Source organism: Pelodiscus sinensis, chromosome 23, assembly GCF_049634645.1.
Source record: "Pelodiscus sinensis isolate JC-2024 chromosome 23, ASM4963464v1, whole genome shotgun sequence".
Lineage (NCBI taxonomy): Eukaryota > Metazoa > Chordata > Testudines > Trionychidae > Pelodiscus > Pelodiscus sinensis.
Window position 1 is genome coordinate 7,258,757 of NC_134733.1, and position 20,512 is coordinate 7,279,268.

At 47.2% G+C, this 20,512-nt stretch overlaps 1 protein-coding gene across 2 annotated transcripts in view; it reads right to left on the bottom strand.

Moving 5' to 3' along the window:
• The window catches only part of IFFO2 (intermediate filament family orphan 2), a 58,004-nt gene extending 49,012 nt beyond the window's left edge, over window positions 1-8,992 (bottom strand). Inside the window, exon 1 of one of the 2 annotated variants that reach the window (XM_075906468.1) lies at window positions 8,023-8,992. In XM_075906468.1, the coding sequence (XP_075762583.1) occupies window positions 8,023-8,618 (596 nt within the window). In that variant the 5' untranslated portion in view covers window positions 8,619-8,992. The remainder of the gene's footprint in view (window positions 1-8,022) is intronic. The other variant, XM_075906467.1, reaches the window with a different exon arrangement.
• Window positions 8,993-20,512: the final 11,520 nt, after the last annotated feature.

Genomic DNA, 20,512 nt, shown 5'->3' on the forward strand with positions numbered 1-20,512 from the left:
GGGCCCAGAGAAGTTTGTAATGCAATAGGAAATTTAAGTAGTGTAATTCAAAATTACACTGTTCATCTATGTACCATATAATACTGTTGAGATCACCCATGTACAAAGCTATTTGAGGGAGGATAGTCTAATTTAAACAAGACACATGACTAAACTCTTCAAGATAAAGAACCCAGTCCTCATGGCACTACAACATAAATAAGGGAGGACTGAAGTGGAAGAGTACCCCGCCTTCTTTCTAAAAGGATGTGCCTTATTCCTTGGCTAATTACTCTAGTTTCTATTTGTATTAGAATCTAGAATCAAAGATTTGATACAGATTTCTCAAAAAATCATGTTAATAAAATACTGAACAAACATCCAACATCAACATTAAGGATAGCATAGTAGCACAATTCAGAGACAAATACATTTCTTGCATCCAGGTTACCAAAAGTCTAAATCAGTGGTCTTCAACCTGAAGATACTTGAGAGTCCATTTAAAATTGTTTAGGGGTCCACAAATTAAAAAAGCCTAAAAACTGCAAGTGATCAAGGGCAGAGTTAAAGGAGCCTAAAAACTGCTTCTCTAATTTCTTCAGGTTGGACCTCCCAGATCCGGCATCATTGGGACATAACCAGTCCTAAACAAGAGAATTTGCCACACGGACCAAGGGAGGTCTCCTGCCACCAGCCCCCAAGCTCATCACCTGCCTTACCCTCCCCCCTCCTCCCCAGCCTGTCTGGGCTGCTTGCCTAGCTACTGCTGGCTCCCTGGGCAGCACAGGCTGCGGCTCTTGCCATGGGGCTCTGGTCCCGGGGCAGCCAGCAGCATTCGCAGGTCTGGGGCTCTAGCCCTGGTCCTGCATAGCCACAGCAGTGGGGCTGGTACTCCAGCCCGTCCCTACGGGGGTTTACCGCAGGCACTCTGGTCCTATGTTGCTGTGGGGCTCTGGAATCAGCCCCGCACTCCTGGGGATTTTGGAGGCTGCTGTGGGGCTCTGGTCCCAGTCCCACATTGCCCCCAGCCAGGATGCCAACCCTGATGCCCTGCCCTGGCCCTCCTGCCCTTAGGCGCTGTGGATAAAGAGCATCTGTGGTCCTGCTTGACCTTGGATGTTGCCAGACTAGAGAGTGCTAGATTATGGAGGTACAACCTGTAATAACAATAACTAATGATATATTCTGTAGCACAGCTAATGTTTTTCGCATTAATCAGATGATATTTGTGTCCCTTCCTCAAGCAGAAATTCTCTCTTGCCAACCTCTAGAATTCCTTTAACACTAACATTCAATTTCAGAAGCATGGGCATTTACTTCAGAACTTCTCATCCACCCTTGTTGAAGGAAGTTCTCAATTCAGTTTGTCCCACTGCTAATGAAATAAGCATTTTTATTGAAGAGCCAAATGGACCTTTTAAAGTGTAAAAAGGAGAGCAGAAATATACTGGGATTACACATTAAAGGGACATACATTAGTTTACAGGTAGTAAGTATTACTAGATCTGCAACAAACATGGAGAGGAGAAAAATCTAGTACCCTGAAGAAATTCTTCTGTTCCCCCCATATTGTAATCTATGGGGACCTAACAACGTAGTAAATGTTTGATATTTTAACTTAAGAGTTTAGACATTCCTCCAGGGTTTGTCCTAAGCATCATTTTATTAAGTTCCTTTAAAAATAGATAAGGGTTTTTTTTTCCAGGAAGGTCTTTTCAGTTTGAAGATTAAAAGAAAAGATTATCTAAAATTTGTTGCAGCTGGGCAGAGATTTCCTTTGTCAAAGACAAAGTGTGTCAAAACTATTCCAACTCAACTGTTAAGTTTCTTTCCACTGCAGCAAGAGTAAACCGCAACATCTGGTAGACTAAATATCTGAACCAAATTTTAGACACATAATACAAACCCATCTAAGTGTTCAAATGAAAGCATTGGGACAGAATGATCAGCAGGTTTCTTGCAGAAGTTTTTTTAAAAGCTATTTCAGAAAGTAGAATATGGAATGGCTTCAGGAAGTTTCCACAAAGTCAGCAAACTTGTGTTGGCCCCACACAGGAATACTTGGACAGTCACAATGCACAGCAGTGCACTCAAATCTTAATGGTGGACTTCCACACACAAATCTCACAATCTAAAGCGTTACCTGCCTCAAAATAAAGCAAAAACTCAACACGTGCATTTTTGCCTTGAATACCATACTAGAAACCAAATTCTGTGCAGTGCATAATTTTTTATAACATGGGATGTCACTATGTTTAGCCTTGATTTGTAACACTCCTTCAAATAGAGAAAAGCTCTCCTACCATTCCAGAGAATGCATTTCACTGTGTGGGTATATGGTTAAGTTCATTTCTTTGAATGACACTGATTAGATCCCACCTACAATACTTCAGTTACTAAAACTTAACCAGGACCTTGAAGTGTTAGCTTATTAAAAAGATTATTATGTAACTCAGTAACTAGACTAAACTATACTTTTTTTACTATTTTAAATCATTAACTATTTTTCTGAAACAGGATGCTTCTTATAACAAGTGATGCTCATCAGAGAAGCCAGAATTCCCTTTTAGTTATACAGCAGTCATATCACTGCAATTAAACTGCTGATCATCCTTTGGGTAACCAGGCAAATGGTGTTATTTTATATACTTGTGTGTGCATGCACACTGATCCAATTTAAAAATTCACATTCATGTAACATCTACAGGTGCACTGCCTTTAAAAGCATTATTGGAAGATTATTTTTCTTCTTACATCTCAAGCACGTGTCCTTTGTCAAAGGAAGAAAAACAAATAGCAAGTTTTATTTCTAACTTTTAGAAGTAAAATTTCATGTGACTATTACTGAAAGATTACAAAAGTGATTACTTTAAACACAGTCAAACCAGAATAGTGATAGAGATGCAGCTGTGTTAGTCTGGTCTAGCTGAAACAAAAGACAGAAGTATGTAGCAATTTAAAGAGTAACAAGATGGTTTATTAGGTGATGAGGTGATCTGAGGAAGTGGGTCTGGCCCACAAAAGCTCATCACCTAATAAACCATCTTGTTACTCTTTAAAGTGCTACATACTTCTGTCTTTTGTTTCAGTCAAACCAGAGAATCTCAGTTTCCCGGTATAGTTTCTCCTGATGGTATATGGACGTTTAAATAAACAGAAGCCATTTGTAATTTCAAAATTTGCTTTAGGTCCATAAGCTTGTAGAATCTTATCTAATAAAGAATCTTTGATGACCTTCAGATTTTTGAAGACTGTTTTCCCTCTTTACCAAAAGTTGCTGAAAAATAAAGCAGATGGATTGAGAGCATGTACAGGGGCTTGACATACTTGCTGGACCCAGTGGCAAGGTGGAAGGAGAGGGGAAGAGCTCTGCATTCCGAGAAGGGGTGGGGCTCAGATAGAAGGTGTAAGGCTGGGGCAACCAGCTTTCAGCATGCCATGCTGTTCCCTCCCCCCCCCCCCCCCCCCCCCACAAACACATCCCGCCCCATGAGCCCTGCGAGCCACTGGGAGTACACCACCTGTGATTATAGCACTGATTTATAGGGTAACGGTGACAGCCAGTAGCCCCAGCCTGGGTCTTGTGCATAGCTGGGCTCAGGAGCCATTCCCCCTTAGCTCCTCTCCCTTCCCCCACCCCCACCCCACAAACCTGAGTATGTGAATATATTTGTGCAGAAGGCAGTTTTAATTTTGAACATGAATCTTCTCCTCCCCCTCAGCACCATTAAACAGGCTACACATGAACTTAACTGAAGTTCAAAAGGAAGCTGTTCTGGCCACGCCTTGCAATCCAGTCATGCAAATTGTCATCTATTTCAACAGTGGACAATATTGTTGTCACAGACTTAGAAGACTCGTGAATGGGTTGCTTGGCACAGAGATTTTATGACTACTGTATAACAAACAAACACAACCTCTAGCAATGGTATTTGCAAAACTCACTAATGTAGTCATCAGTCACATATCTTGAGACCAGTGTGTTTTCCTATAAATGTATATTTTGGGGCTGATACATTTTGAAGTAACAATTTTAAAAACTGTGTGTTACCCATGGGGTTCATTTTATTTTTAACCACAAAACAAGTAAAGGAAGATCACCAGAAAATACACTTTACAGCCTTATTGTTCCTTCCCAATCTCTCCTTTAGAATGTTGAGGAAAGGTGACAGGGCAACAAAATCCTACTTGCAGAATCACATTCTGCATAAGAGAGTAATATCTTACAGAGTGTAAGACACAGAATCCCATCAAAAAGGCTCAGAACTAACTACCATCATGAGTGTGCAAGACACTTATTTTCAAGGATCCACCATCTTGTCCTAAGACAAATGCATCTAAGAGTTCTGTAATACATCTGATAACTAAATACTAGAATTATCTTCATCCAAGGAAGCTGAAGTTTGCCAAAAATAGTTTAGAGCACCCTTCCCATATAATGATGCTCTATCTTTCTACTTCAAGAAAGATAGTGGAGGTGGCATTTCAAAGGAGTAGCCACGGCATAGCTGATTCGCGGATCAGCTGTGCAGCGGCTGCCCCTCTGAAATGCCACCTCAGGGTTTCAAACCAGCAGTGCTACAAAGCTGCCATTTTTGCCATATAACATAGAGGCAGCAAAGGGGGGGGGGGAAAATCAACTAGTCAAAAGACTATCCGATAAGCAAATGCTTATCGGATTGTCGACTAATCTTTAACATCCCTAATCGCAATACTGTTATAGTACACGTAAAAGTGAAATCTATTTTTATTACTGGCACTGAATGCAAGAGTCAACCACATACATATTTTCTAATCACGCAATTTGCTGGATGCTTCGCAAGAAAGAATCAATCACAAAGAGCAGGTCACAAAGTCTAAGTTTGATTAGATGAAGGTCATAAATAGACAAGCAAAAGGAGCCCAGAAAGCAAACAAAAATTGTACTCATCAGTTACTTAGTAACTGACACACATATTGAAGGAGCTTAAATGCAAATTTAATATTTTATTATACTTTTATCCTGTTTGTGGTGTTTAAGCTGTTCATTCCAACTGATTTAAAAAAGTCTAAGAGTCGTCGAGGTGTCAACAACAACAACCACACACACTTAGCACTTGTTTACATGATTTTTATACTGCTTCAACTGCCTTAGTTTAGAAACAGATCTAGTTAAAGAAGTAACCCCCATACAGCGTATGAGGTTATACTGGTATAAAGAGGATGAAATCACAAGCAGTTCTACAGATATAAACACTAGAGGTTGTACCTCTAACTTCATCCATTTCTAAAACACAGTTAAAGCAGTTAATCTACTCTGTGTAGATTACCCCTTTAGGCCTCTTCTTCCAGAAGAAAACCACTGTTCATCTATTTAAAAAAAGAAATTTAGCTTTAGACACTGATAACATGACCCACACCCTAGGCATACATTTCTTAAACGAAACATGGCTGAATACATAAATTTCCCCCCAGTGTCATCACTCCATCTTCTTAGAAGAGAGCATGAAAACAAAACAAGGCCATGATATGATGTCTCTACTACAGTACTGCAGACAATATTTTTTTTTTTTTCACACACACACACACACACACACACACACACACAAGCTCTCTTCTAATCACATTTTGACATCAACTCCTGCCACAGCAATAAGCTTCCACTGACATTTCTAAAGGTCTGTTACCCTGTTTCTAAAAGACATCCTCAAATGGGATAGTAGTTTCATAGTGTACAGACATCTGTCACATAACCATAATCATAAGTGGTACAATTTACTGATAACTGAGCAAGTAATAGATAAGACTGGGTTACCTGAACATGACTCAAAGAAAAAAAAGGAAAAAAAAAGGTGCCTCACTAAATGAGTGATGTCCCTGAAGCCATCAACCACTTTCAGCATTACATCTGAGTCACCACTCCAGACAACTCATACTTCTGAAAACCATTTAACAGCAGTAACCAGTTGGAACTGGGATTTCCCAGATCATTTTAATTTTATGGACCACACAGCCAGATGCAAGGAAATACCTGGAGTTGAAGATTATTTTTAAAAGTAGTCAAAGAAAGATAGCACTTGTCATTCATCTACAAGTGATTTTACTGCATAATTTCCAATTTAAGACAATATATTTTCCTCCATTTTGAATGTTGTTAATTTAGCCATTTTCCAGCTTCACCTTATATAGTCTCCAATTTTACTTAGAAACAGCCTCTTTAAGAGGACATATAGAAACAAATTAGAGCAGGAGTTCTTAAACTTTTGTTCTGGTAACACTTTTCATATAGCATCCAAGTAGGATCCCCCTCTTATAACTGAAAAGCCACTTTTTAAAACATATTTAAACACCATTATAAATGATGGCTACATGGTTAACCAATGAGCCTGGGCTCATCAGTTACCGTACATAGTTACAGGAAGCCCTCCTGCCCCTGTGGCTGCTCAGCATAGGGGACGGGGGCACACAAATAAGAAGCCAGCTTTCAAGCACGCTCCCTGCACAAACCAGCTCCTGCAGAGCCACATCCTCCCCCCACAAACACACACCCTGCGAGCTCCACTCGACTCCTGCCTCTTCCTGCCCCCACATACTGCTGCTTCTGATACAGCACAGGGGAGGGAGGCAGGCAGCTTCACAGGAACCCTCTCTTTCTACCCCCGCCCCGCACATGTAAACATGTAAACACTGAAAAATCTCAGTAGTTAACACATTTATGTAAAAAAACCCACATTTTTACTTCCCTAGAATAACCTCTCAATCCCTGAGGAGTTCTCTCAAACCCCCAGTTTGAGAATCATTGACCTAGATCAGCCTCAAAAGGTATCTTCATGTATCACGCACCTCCACATTTTAAAGGTTTTTTTAAAATCAATAAATTTGCAAGGACATCACCACAAATGTGACAAACTACTAATAAGGAACACTAATCCAGCCAGAGCACTGCAATTAGGATGTGCTGTATGCCACACAGCCAGAACCCTGTCTGTCTTAATTTGCCCTCCTACAAAACCAAACTAACAGAGGCAGACCCCATTTAAACCAAAAGGCAATACAATTTAGCAGTGGGTGCCCTATTGCATTTAACAATCTGTCTCCGGGATCCAAACTACCAATGTTTACTGTCCCCTAATTCTGGGTGCACATATGCTAGATTGTATACATGCAGCTATGCCTATTTGGACAAATTTAATTTTATGTAAAAATCTTAAAAACTTAAAATTAATTTAAAATTTTCAACCTGTATGTGTGTTTTGTGGGGGAGGGCGGTTGTTTGTGTTTTTCAACACATTTCAGTTACAACACCAAGCATTGTTTGGATGCAAACCTTCCCCTGCAGTGTTTACCCACATATTGCAGGACTGAACCAATTCACAAGAAACAGAAAGTGAAATTGACTAATAAAATAATTAACTTGTTCTCATCACTCAAGATAAATTGAGGGCTAGTTGTGTAAATAAACATTAAAGCAGACTGCATCCCAAGCTAAGGATGGTTTCTTAAAAAAGAAAGTATGCTAAGCTTGCAGTACACCTTTTGAGACAGGCTTATATAGAAAAGCTTGAAAGTGGGCCCTCAGCCTCCAAAGGACCTCTAGGTTTTCCAAAAACCACCCTCCCTCCCCTGGAAAATCATCCCAGTTGGAGGCCCCTCGAGAGAATTTGTCCCTCACACCACCAAGTTTTCCCAATCCATTCACCTCTTCTTAGACAGGAAGTCTGGAGAAAAGGAAGCCACATCCTCTCATGAGTCTCAAGAGTCCTCAACCTGGTAGGTCTGCCCTGAGAGATCCCCCAAACCCTCTTCTTCCATCAATTCCCTCCCGTGGGGGAAAAAAAAACCCCAAAACCCCACAAGTGGGCTGGAGCAGTGATGCTGGAACAATGTACGTAGTGGGGATGCTGAGACCCATTCAGCCAAACTGTAAACCCAGCAGAGAACGGAACCCACTGCCATGCCGGAGATGCAGCAGCAGCACCTCAAGTTCCAGCACCTGTGGGCCTGAGGGCGACCCACATCTCCCCACGCTCATCCCAGGCCGCTCCCCTCCCCCCCCACACTCACTTTCTCTTGTACTCGTCCCTCTCCCGCTTGACTTTGGCCAGCACGTTGTAGAGGGCCCGGATCTCGGGGGTGATGGTGTCGATCTGCACCCCGACGCCGTCCGGGTGGGTCCAGGAGACGCCGGGCCCCTGCAGGGTCTCCAGGCCGCCGCCGCCCGTGCGGCGCACCTGGGTGTAGCTCCAGATGGTGCCAGGCAGGCGGCCGTAGTGCTGCGGCTGGGAGGCGGAGGCGGCGGCGGCGGGGCCGGGCGGCAGCGCGCCGTGCCCGGCCGCCGGCGGCCCCGAGTCGGTCTGCACGGCCTGGTCCCGGGAGAAGGTCTTGTAGCGGAAGCGGCGCTCGCGCTCGCTCTGCTGCGCCTGCAGCTGCTTCTCCAGCAGCCGGTTGCGCCGCTCCAGCTCGTGCACCTTGGCCAGGAAGCAGCGGAACCGCACGTTCAGCCCCTTCAGCAGGTGGATGTTGGAGCCCAGGTCGTTCCGCAGCGCCGCGGTCACCGGCGGGGAAGCAGCCGCGGGGCTGCCGGGCCCCAGCGGGCCGGGGGCCGGGCCGGCGGCGGAGAAGGCGCGGGCCATCTCGCCGAAGAGGAGGGAGTTCATCATCCTCCCGGGGAGCCGGGCCCTCGCAGCAGCGAGGGGAGGGGGGCGGGGGTTGGGATCCTCGCAGCAGCCAGCGGCGGCTCGGGACCCGGCTCGAGAGGGCGAATGGGACCGGAAGTGGCGGTTAGCCGGGGTGGGGGGAGGGGAGGCTATTTCTGAGGTAAAAATTTTTTTTTTTTTAAAAAAATCGAATCCCTCCCGCAGTCCGGGTGTCTCCTCGCGAAGCGGGGGGAGGGGGGAAGCGCCCAGTCTCGGCCACTCGCTCCTGCTCCTGCTCCTGCGCCAGCTGCCACTGCCGCATCGAGCGCCGCTGCCCGGGCACTGACTGAGGCCGGCGACGCGGGGCGGGACTCGGCATCGGCATCCGCACGAGACACGCCCCCCCCCCTCCACGGCCGGCTTCAGGCAGAGCCCCGCCCCCTTCCTCCTCTGCCCAATCCGCGCCGCCCTCTTCCTCCTCTGCCCAATCCGCGCCACCCGCATGGCCCCGCCCTCTTCCTCCTCTGCCCATTCAAACGTTCGCACGCCCTCTCCAAGGGAATCTTTTCTGAAATGGCCACGCCCACCCTGGGTGGCTCCTCCCCTCCCCATGCCGCTGCATGTGCACGCGGTGACTCCTGCTCGCTGGTACGGTGCTTGCCTGCAGGCGAAGGTCCCACTCCCGGCTGGCTGCTTCCTGGAGCGTAATGGTTTGAGGCAGGCTGCACCTGGGTCCCGTGGGGAGTCTGCACTGAACTCCCTGCTCTTGGGGCAGGGCAGCCTCGGCTGCTCCCGGCCAGGGATGCACAGCCTGCCAGGAGTCCAGAGGAGCAGCCAGCCCGTGTCATAAAGAGGGGATGGGGGTACAGAGCTAGAGCATTCCCATTGGTGCTGCGTGCAAACAGCTGAAAAGAACAGTGCACTTTGCCTTGGGTCCCGGTCACGCCTGAGACCCATGGAGGAAGCCATCCATGCCCTCAGTGGAGAACCATCAAACACCCCTAGGGCAGGAGACACCTAGCATGCTGAGCACAACTGTCCCTCTTGGCTAAGATGCTACTATGATTTCCCTACCTACAAGGGCTGCCCTCATTATTGGCAAGGGATATGCCTCCACCTCATGTGGAAGTGGTGATCGGGCCATTAATTTACACCCACCGAAAGGTTACTTCTCAATCCAAGGGAATACATAATACATGGCTAAATATGATCAGGGTGCTTAAAATTGCCATGCAGCCTTCAGATCCCTAGGCAGTGCCACATTCCTCATGGATGCTCACTGAGTCAAGAACCAGTTGCAGAAATGCAGAGAGTGCACGCCACCTAAATCACTGCAATATGACTACACTATGTCTAGTTTATATGTTGTAACTAGTTAAGTCAAATAAGTTATGCTAAACCTTGCCTCAGTCACCCATGAAATACTGCAGAGGGGACAGAGCAACCTATGTTTTGTGACGCATGCATAGGATTTAGAGCCTTGAATAGCCTCTTGTTTTTCTTGTGTTTAAAGCCTGCCCTGTTTGTAAGATTCACTAGGAAACTGCTACTTTCCCTGGCTGATGTAAACAGAGATTCAAGATCTAGGCTTTGATTCTGCCTAGTGCATAATTAAAATCCTGGCAGACCTATTGTAGCTGCAAAACCTGGTCTTGCTTATGAAATAAACATTTCCCCCCATTATTTGCCTTCTGTAGTGTCAGCTTGCAGTTTTATTAGTAATTGTCTCCTTTGCAGTTCCCTTGTGCTTGGTCTTATGCTATCAGAATGCTTAACAGGACATGGATTTTTATAGTACTTCACTGTTAACAGTTTTGAAATTGGAGGAGCAGAGGTGAAAGCAGGTGCACTCTGGTGTGCAGCTCCAGCAAGAGCTGGCTGAGCTGTGGCAAAAGCCAGCAGGGAGATATTAAAAGAGCTGACAGGGACTCAGATTACAATAGGACAGTACCTGTAAGAAATTTTAAGTTACTTTCACCCACCCGAGAAGGAGTGTTTGGAACAATCATACACGCATATTATAATAATGCAGTAAATTGCTATTTATTGTTTTAATTCAGTCCCAGTATTTGTTGTTCTGTGGTGTTGCCTTTCAGATCCAGTTTTGGAGTAGATATTAGGGTGCACCTGCCTAAATTAACAATAGGAATGGCATGTTTGCTTTGTAATAGGCCACTGGCATGATTTTGTTCCCAATAAAGTTAATGGAACCTTTTGCCTTTAAGGCCAGAAAAATGCTTCATGCTGAAAATAGGCCGTATTGGGAGTTGACAGTGGTCAGGAGGTATTTAGCAGCTCACAGAATCATGCCCTGGAAGAGTTGGGAGTTGGTTTACAAAAGTCACATAATAGAACTGTGGTTTATGAAATGTTTATCATACTTCACTATTTAACTTTAGCCTTATAACAATTATTTCATTAGGTTAGATTACATAATGACAAATTTACTTAATACTGTTTAAGTGCCAAATAATCTTGATATTATTCTATTAAAATTATATTATTTAAATATTCCCTTCCGCTGCAGATCTGTTATCTCCAGATGATCATCTGAGCTGCTCAAAAATCAGAAGGATATAGTTTAATTTTATTATACATATAGTACCATAGGTGTGCACTTTATAGGCAAATACAAGTCTTAGGAGCAAGATTCTGATCTTCACAATAGTTTTGGATTTGGATTTATTCCATTAATTTTAACAGAGTTAGCAATGTTAATCCAGATTTACTTCAGTGTAAATAAAAGCAGATTTTTGGCTTCGCTTACCTATGTATTTTCACTTCATTTAAGAAAAACAATTGGTGACAATATTCATATTTTTATTCTGCTTCTTGTAGTACAGTACTGTGGCACCAGACTACTCATTGTTTTAAAGTTACAGACTAACACAGCTACCACTCTAAGATTTATTCTGCTTCTTGTTTATAAAAAATATAGTGCGCTAAAAAACTATGTATATAAAGTGTCGTTTTTGTGATAGTGTTATATTTGAAACATACCTTTCCTTTCAACGGATCATAAGCAAACAAAATATTTTCTTTGAGAAATCAACCCATGTATATCATGTTGGCAATAAGACATGCTAGGTAAGATGTTTCAAAATATAATACCTTGTCAGGTGGACAGACACACACACGTGCAGTTTTGCCTCGTGCATCTTAGTTCACCTTAGGCATGCAAACATTTATCATAAAATAAAGCTTGTTCTGTCTGCCTACTTAATTATTAAGGGTGGATATGCTAAACCTGTGTAATTGGCAAAAATTACATAGAGCTGTATAGGCATTAGTAGTCACATTTGTTCTCAGGCATTAGATGGGATCTTTTTATCATAAAGTATTTTTTCTCCTTGGTAGCTTAGTTCACAAGCATTTTGCTGATTTTTCAGTGAGGTTAGCGTGCGCTGCCACATAGTGACACGACAATGAATCAGTCACAAAACAATATTTGCACACTAAAGTCCACTCCTGCAAGTCACATATAGAAAAAGTTCCTAGTGAAATTATGACCATATAGAAGTCAGTGGGATTGTATAAGCAGTGGAGAATTTGCCACGAAAGAACTAAATCCTGTATCTCATCAAAAGCACTGATTGCTATGAGTCTGCTCGTGAGAAATAGTTCAACATATGGAGAACCTGCTCAAATACATCCATTTCCTCCTTCCTGGTATATTGCAGATTTGTGCTCCTTGCAGCTTTCTTGCTATTAGAATGGAGGGGGCATAGAGGCCAGGTGGTGGTACGTTTCACAATAGACAGAGTGAGAAGTTAGATAAAAGCATAAAATATTCTTGCTGGAAGGCTGCAAATAACGACTTCATTTCTTCGAATTCTGAATGACAACCAACGAGAACAGAGCCACAAAACTAGCCCTTCAAGAGAGCCACAACTCACTCTACCTTACTCTAGCTGGTTACTGACTGTCTGCTGCAAGGGCCAGAGCACAGCTTCCCCTGACAAAGCCCCCAAGTGGGGGATCAGGCAGCCCCCAAGGAGTTTAAAGTGGCAGCCTACAATTTGAACACAGTATTCAATCCATCACAGCTAGGACCAACATTAGATCACTTCTAAATAGATCAGCAGTTCTGCCTTTGCAGAGATGGTGCAAGTAGAGAGAAGGACCCAAGTCTCTTCCAAACTCACACAGACCTTACATTGCACAGGAAAAGGAGCGTGGTTTAGTGCATAGAGGAGGGGTGGGGAATCTTTATTGGGTTGGGGGCTGCACGCAAGTGAGAAGCAAAGAAAACAACAACAAAAAACACCCCTAAAAACAACCTAACCCTCACTGATGTGACCCCAATTGAGAAGGAGAAAGATTGTCCCCACATTCCCCTCACACACCAGAGCCTAGGGAGGCCCAGGCTAGTAGATTTTGTGTACTCCAGCCCCAGAGGGGACCGCAGGAGGTTGGAGTGCCAGCCCGGGCTCCCAATGCTGGTGGTGAAGTCCTGAGCCTTGGGGGCCAGATCTAGGCAAGCCAGGAGCCACATCCAGCCCCCAAGCCTTAGATTCCCCACCTCTGGCATACAGCGTTGAACTGGAATTCAGGAGACATCCTAGCCCAAATGAAATCAATGGAGCTAGACTGATGATTTCAATAGGGCAACAGGGCTTGCGCACAGGTTGCTTTACAATTGCAGTGGAAGCTATTTACATTCTATGGCTCAACCCCTGTCTGCAAAGTACTTTCACAGATCCTCAACAGGAAGGCATTCAGAGTGCAGGGTTGTTATCATTATTAGTCCATAATCTCACTGCAACTTGCCTCAAGTCTGGGAGGGGGGAAAGTGATGGTTTTGTGGTTCCATTTGGGCTGGGTGGATGCACTGTGTTAAAGAGATGGCTCAGAGAAGCCCTTTAACAATATTATCTCTCATTAAACATAAAACCCAGTTAATGTACGTTGAAGTTTTACTCATTTTTGAGGCTACAGAAAAACACCTTTAACTGTTTGATATGTAAACTATCCCTACCTAGAACTAATGGTGTTGATGAGAAGTGAATGCATCCAACTAAATAACCTATGCATTTGAATTTGTTATGTACGTTGATTTATAATCTATGACTGATCCTCCTCTCTACTGTTGCAATGAGATGTTGAAAGGGCACAAAAAATCCATTGCTATGATCAACATTGTGTTGAAGGGTGGGGGGTTTGAGCACCTTGGATCTTCTCTCTCCACTCACTGAAGTCAATTGTTGCAAATTCCTGGAGCATGATGGTTGCAGGAGGACGTGGCTGTGCGAATGACGCGGAACAAGTGTCACTCTGTAGAGTGGTGGTTCCCAAACGTTTCAGCATCACACCCCCTTTTTGAGAAACCCTCACCTCCAGCCCCAAAAAAGCAGCAAAATTTGAGACAAAAAATAAAGGAACCGACCGGGTTCAAAAAACAGTCATGGTCCCTTTAATTCTCGGGACCAGTGTAAAAAAAAAAGATGCCCGTACTCCGGGCGGAGGGGGGGGGGGGTTGCCCTTTTAAGAGCAGAGCAGGCATTACCCTTTTAGGATGGCCATTTTGAAGTCTGCCCGGGGTGCTCCCTCCTTTCCCCCCCCCCACCCCAGCCAGCCTGAGCTATGTGTGTTCCAGCGGACACCCAAGCCAGGAAAAACAGAAAATACAGGACACTTCACATGCTATTTTCTGAATTTTTTTACCGGATGAACCAGGCTCTTTCTTGAGGAGGATTGACCGGGGGAGTGGGGCTGGGTCGCCTTGTGTCTCCCCCCCCCGCCCCGGAATTTCTTCATGGCCCCCCGGGGGGCCCCACAGTTTGGGAACCTGTGCTCTAGAGCAACATGAACATCAACCTGTGGGACTTTACGGCTATAAGATAACGCTGACCCTGTCGGCACTATGATAGCAAACTTCCATCCTGTGCAGTGAAGTGGGGGATGACTGGCCCAAAGGTAATTGGGAAGGCTGAAGAAATCATACTGAAGTCCTAAGGTCTACAGGCATGCTAGGCTTCCATATTAATGCCTTGGTTCTCCATATATGTTCAAAGACTGGAACATCCATCTCAGGAGACTTTCAGGTTCGGAAGATCCTGTCCTTTCCATGGGAGGCAGCCATCACCACCATGCTGCCACAAAATCTCCAAAGATACTAGCTGACTTGTGGTCCTCCTATGTAATTTCCCCATGATCTGGGCTCCAGTCGCTAGTGTTTCTGGTTGCCCTTCATTGCCGGTTTGTATGAACGCAGGAGACACTGGGCGTGTCTAGACTACAGGGGTTTGTCGACAAAAGTGGCCTTTTGTCAACAAAACTATATCTGCGTCTACACTACCACCGCGTTCTGTCGACAGAGGTAAACCTCCTCTTACGAGGAAGAACGCCTTTGTCGACAGAGAGCTGTTGACAAAAAGTAGTGTGGATGCAGGGAGCCAATTCTGTCGACAAAAAAGGCCTCCAGGAAGAAGCTCTGATGGACAGTTTAGCCTTTACAGGTACAGCACCTCTGTGGTGCCTCTTAAAGGCACAGGCACCCAGACAGGCCTTGCTGTCTGGCAGCTAGCCAGAGCACCCATGCCAGTCGTGACAGCCATGTCCCAGCCTCAAGGCCCCCCTGACCTTTCGCGGGACAGAGACGAGGACCCAAAAGTCCTATTATTCCAGTCCTATTATTCTATGATTCTATGATTCTATAAGGAGGAAGGAGAAAATTTGTTCCTCTTGGTTTCTGAGGACAGGACAAGGAGTAATGGGCTTAAAGTGCAGCAGGGGAGGTTTAGATTGGACATTAGGAAAAAATTCCTAACTGTCAGGGTGGTCAAATATTGGAATCAATTGCCAAGGGAGGTGGTGGAATCTCCCTCTCTGGAGATATTTAAGAACAGGTTGGATAGACATCTGTCAGGGATGGTGTAGACGGAGCTTGGTCCTGCCTTGATGGCGGGGGGCTGGACTCGATGACCTCTCGAGGTCCCTTCCAGTCCTATGATTCTATGAAAAGGCGGCCACCAGCCTGGCCAGGGCCAGAAATCAAAAACCTCCTGGAGCTCTGGTCCCAGGAGGAATCCCTGCAGGCCCTGCAAACACGCCGCAGGAATGCAGACATTTATGAGTACCTGGCCCAGGGACTGGCCACCAAAGGGCATCACCCCCGCACCATGGCACAAGTCAGGGCCAAGGTAAAGGAGCTGCGGCAGGGATATGCCAGGGCCCGGGACCAGAGCTCCCGCTCCGGGGCAGCCCCCGAGACCTGCCCTTACTACGAGGAGTTGGAGCAGATCCTGAGCGGTGGGGAAACCCAGACCACTGCATGTGGTGGAGTCTGGGTTACCCCACCACATCATGGACCGACCCCTCCTGAGGGAGGAAGATCAGGCAGCAGAGGCAGGAGAGCTGCACCAGGAGGAGGAGGAAGAAGAGGAGGCAGCAGGCACCGAGATCCTAGAGGCCTCCCAGGCGTCTGTGGACATGGGGGAGGGATCATCAGGTGAATGCTTTGAGGGGTCACCACACATGGGTGGGTTGGCAGTATGGGGGGCCATCTACTCCCATTGCCACTGTGGGGCCCCTGTGAGGCTTTCAGGCCGCTGCCCAACTCACACACGATGTCACGTGCAACACCCCTGAGTCTCCTGTCCAAAAGAGAGCCCCTGACAGCCACGGCATGCCCTCGGGGACAGCAGGGGTGCACACGGACACTGATTGTCTCCTCTTCTTTTACTCCACAGCTGGACCCTCTACCCAACAGGGGAGCACCACACCCGCCCCACCACCATCCCAGACCCGTGGCGCGCGCAGGCACTGGCATGTCTACACGGACCTGCTGAGGGAGCACGTAGTGGCCCTGCAGGACCTCAACAGGACCCTCCAGCAGAGGACACAGGCAGAGGCCAAGTGGCGCACCAGGATGCTGAACAAGCTGGTCCAGCAGTGATATCTGTGCCACAATGAGGGAGCTCTTCACCTTGCCTGCCCCTGTCACGGGCACCGCTCCTCCTGCACGCCAGGCCCCTGCTCCTCCAGCCCCCCACATCCCCCCAACCCTCCCAACCCCTCTTCCCCTCCAGCCCCCCACTTCCCCCAACCCCTCTTCCCCTCCAGCCCCCCACTTCCCCCCAACCCTTCTTCCCCTCCAGCCCCCCACTTCCCCCAACCCCTCTTCCCCTCCAGCCCCCTACTTCCCCCAACCCTCCCAGCCCCTCTTCCCCTCCAGCCCCCCCTTTTTCCCCTTCCCCCCAGTCCCTCCAGCCCTCCCAGACCCTCTAGCCCCTCCTGCTCCCGAACCCTCACAAGCCCAACAGCTGTTCTTCCTCCCCCCCCCCCAGGCCAGGACCAGGTCTTGCTCCACCTGATCCTAAGGCCATGGCGATGCCAGGACACAGGAAGGTGGCAGGACCCTTCAGGGAAGCAGCGGCCTACTTGAGTCTCCCTCCCCCCTCCAGGTTTTCAGTCCCCCGTCAACCTAGGTAAAGGTCATTTCAGTTATATAACAAAAATCTTTATTTCTGAGTGAAAGATTTACCTTTACACATTTGAACAGTACACAGAGAATTTTTTTTTTTTTACCAGTTAGCACATTTTCTTTACTGACAGTATTTCTAATAAAAAACTAATGTCTGTGTACAAAGAAAACCAGGTGTGCGTGTATTCTTTATGGGAAGAGGGCGAGGGTAGTGGAGGGACAGGTAGGGGTGGGCCAGGCCAAACCCCCCATAGGGGAGGCCCTGGGGAGAGTCAGTGGGCTCCTTCTGAGAATCTCTCCCTCAGGGCCTCTCAGATTTGGACCCCAGCCTAGTGAGCCTGGCGGATGGCAGCCGTCTGAGGCTGCTGAAATGGCCTGTCCTCGCCATCAGCACCTGTCCCCCACTCTGGAATGAGGGCCTCCCCTTTCCTCTCCACCAGGTTATGGAGGGCACAAGGTGCAGCCACCACCCCCGGGCTGTTGTGTTCGCCCATCTCCAGCCGTGTGAGGAGGCAACGGAACTTCCCATTCAAACGGCCGAAGGCGCATTCCACTTGGATGCGAGCCTGGCTAAGATGCGTGTTGAAAAGCTCCTTGCTCGCATCCAGGTGGCCAGTGTAGGGCTTCATGAGCCACGGCATCAGGGGGTAGGCCGTGTCGGCCGCTGTGCACACTGGGGGAAAAAATGTTCCTGCCTGCAACTTGTGGTACAGGTAGGAGTTCTGGAATATACGGGCATCATGTGCCCGCCCCAACCACCAGACACAAATGTCCATAAAAGTGTCCCTGGCGGTCAACCAGGGCCTCGAATAATAGCCCTTCCGGTTTGTAAATTGGGTTGCTAGATGGGACGGTCACCATCGAATAATAGCCCTTCCGGTTTGTAAATTGGGTTGCTAGATGGGACGGTGCACGGATCGTGATGTGTGTCCCATCAAGGGCTCCTCCGCAGTTCAGGAATCCAAAGGCGGCAAATCCGGCAAGGGTGTTGTCCAGGTCCCCAAGATGGACGAGCCTCTTCCGCAGCACCGCATTGATGGCCCTCACCACCCGCAGTACGAGACAAACAGACAGACAGAAACCAGGAAGTTCGACAAGTTACCGAAGTGCTCCCGCTCCCAACCCACCCCTCCCCTTGTCAGGACGCCCCCTCCCCCACATCAGTGCAGAGGTGGCCGAGGAGCAGCCTCCAAGTGCCACTCCATCCCCAATCCCCTTTGCCCTTGCCTGGCAGTCCCCCTTTCTCAAGCTCCCCACTCAACAGGGCCTGTCCTCTGAAAGTGACTTATCTCCCTCAAGACGGCCCCGATGGTAGACCTCTCCACATCAAACTGGTGTCCCACAGAGCGGTAGCTGTCGGGGGTGGCCAGCTTCCACAGGGCGATTGCAACCCGCTTCTGCAGGGGGATGGCGGGCCGCAGGTGGGTGTCCTGGTGTTCCAGAGCAGGGGTGAGCCAGGCACACAGCTCCAGGAATGTGGCCTTCCGCATCCAGAAGTTGTGGAGCCAGAGGTCATCGTCCCAGAGCTGCACGACAAGCCAGTCCCACCAGTCCGAACTCGTCTCGTGCCTCCAAATCTGTCCGTCCCCAAAAAAGCTTGGGGGCAAGGGCAGAGCTCCTGCATCCCAGAGGAGGGTCTCCTTAATGCAGTCCGGGTCCATATGAGACAGGAGATTCATGACAGAGTCATGCAGATGCAGCAGAAGCTGCAGTATGGCAGCGTGGGGCCATGGCCTGCCTAGGAGCAGCTCAGGCTCCACGGCCAAATAAAAGGTGAAGAGCAAAAAACCCTGCAAATAAACTCCTGTGGTGTCCAAGGAAGCAGGGCAACCAGAGCAAGCACTGCAGCAGCTTGGCTTTCCCTCTAGGAGGTAGGCAAGCCAGAAGCAAGAGCAGAGCAACAGCTGTCCAGAAGGATCCCTTTAAGCAGGTGTCTCTGCAAAGGGCAGGCAGCAGCACCTGGAAATAAAGGCTGCCCCCATTCCCTGCCAGAAGCACTTCCAGGTGCCTTTTTTTGTCGACAGAGTGTCCGGCAGCCTGGACGCTCTTTTTCGAAAAAGTGGATCGATTTTTCGATCCACATAACGTAATCTAGACGCTCTTTTTTCAACAGAGGCTTTGTCGACAGATATTGTCAACAAAGCCTCTGTCGAAAAAGGCGTGCGGTCTAGACGTAGCCATTGTGGGAACTTCTTGTCCTCGTAGCTCTGAGGTATTTCAGGACAATACATGTTAGGAGACAACTACGCAAAGGGAGTAGCTCACCAGGGAACTGTTTTATCCTCTGCATGTGTTGCACTGTAAATTTGCTATAATGGTTACAAAATGTGAGGATTTAGTAAAGCTGCAAGTGATACATTTCAAGTTATTAGCAGGAACAATCAAAAGCCATTAATTCAGAAGATTTAGACTTTTCTCAGTGATCTGTGTAATTCCCCAGAATTTAAGCTTTCATTACCAAAGGAGCTTTTTACTTTTCTGCATATCTAAGGGATGAACTGGACCCATGAAGAAAAACATAGCTACCTCCAAAAATCTTCCTAGGTCTTCTTCATGCAATCTGTGGAGACTATGGTGTACACGCTTCTAGAGAGAGAGGAATGATCTAAGGAGGAAATGTCCTAAGCAAATTAGCCTCTATGGCGTAGCGGGGGGGCTGTCTGCTCTGTATCCCAGGATCCCCTGCACTGTGATGTGTGATTCCCACTGACTCACCCACATGTTGTGATGTAGTGTCAGTGCCTTGCTGGTTGCTGTGCTTGGGTTGTGGGTTGTGAATGACCCCGACTGCGTCATCACAGCCCTGTGAACAACCTAGGAAATTCCTATTGAAAACTGGCATTTTTTCCAGGAGGCAGGAAACCATTAGAAATCAAGACCATCTCCCTGTGTGGGAGGGTGTCAAAATGGTCAGTTAACTAATGTAACTAATCAATATAATTGATGGTAAGCTTTAGTACCTGTCCTTTGAGAGTATGTGCACTATAAGGGTATGTCTAGACTACATGCCTCTGCCGACAGAGGCATGTAGATTAGGCTACTCAGCATAGGAAAATGAAGTGGCAATTTAAATAATCGCCGCTTCATTTAAATTTAAATGGCTGCCGTGCTGTGCCGATCAGCTGTTTGTCTGCTCAGCGCGCTAGTCTGCATGCTCCACGGTCGACATCAAAGGCATTTGTTGACCTCCCCAGTATGCTTCATGGGATGAGGTTTACCAGGGAGGTTGACAAATGCCTTTGATGTCACAAAGTGTCCAAACTACCGCGCTGAGCTGACAAACAGCTGATCGGCACAGCGTCGCAGCCATTTAAATTTAAATGAAGCGGCGATTATTTAAATTGCTGCTTCATTTTCCTATGCCCAGTAAACAAATCTACATGGCTCCATTGACAGAGCCATGTAGTGTCGACATGCCCTTAGGCTGTGTCTACACTGGCAAGTTATTCCGGAAAATCAGCCGCTTTTCCGGAAAAACTTGCTAGCTGTCTAC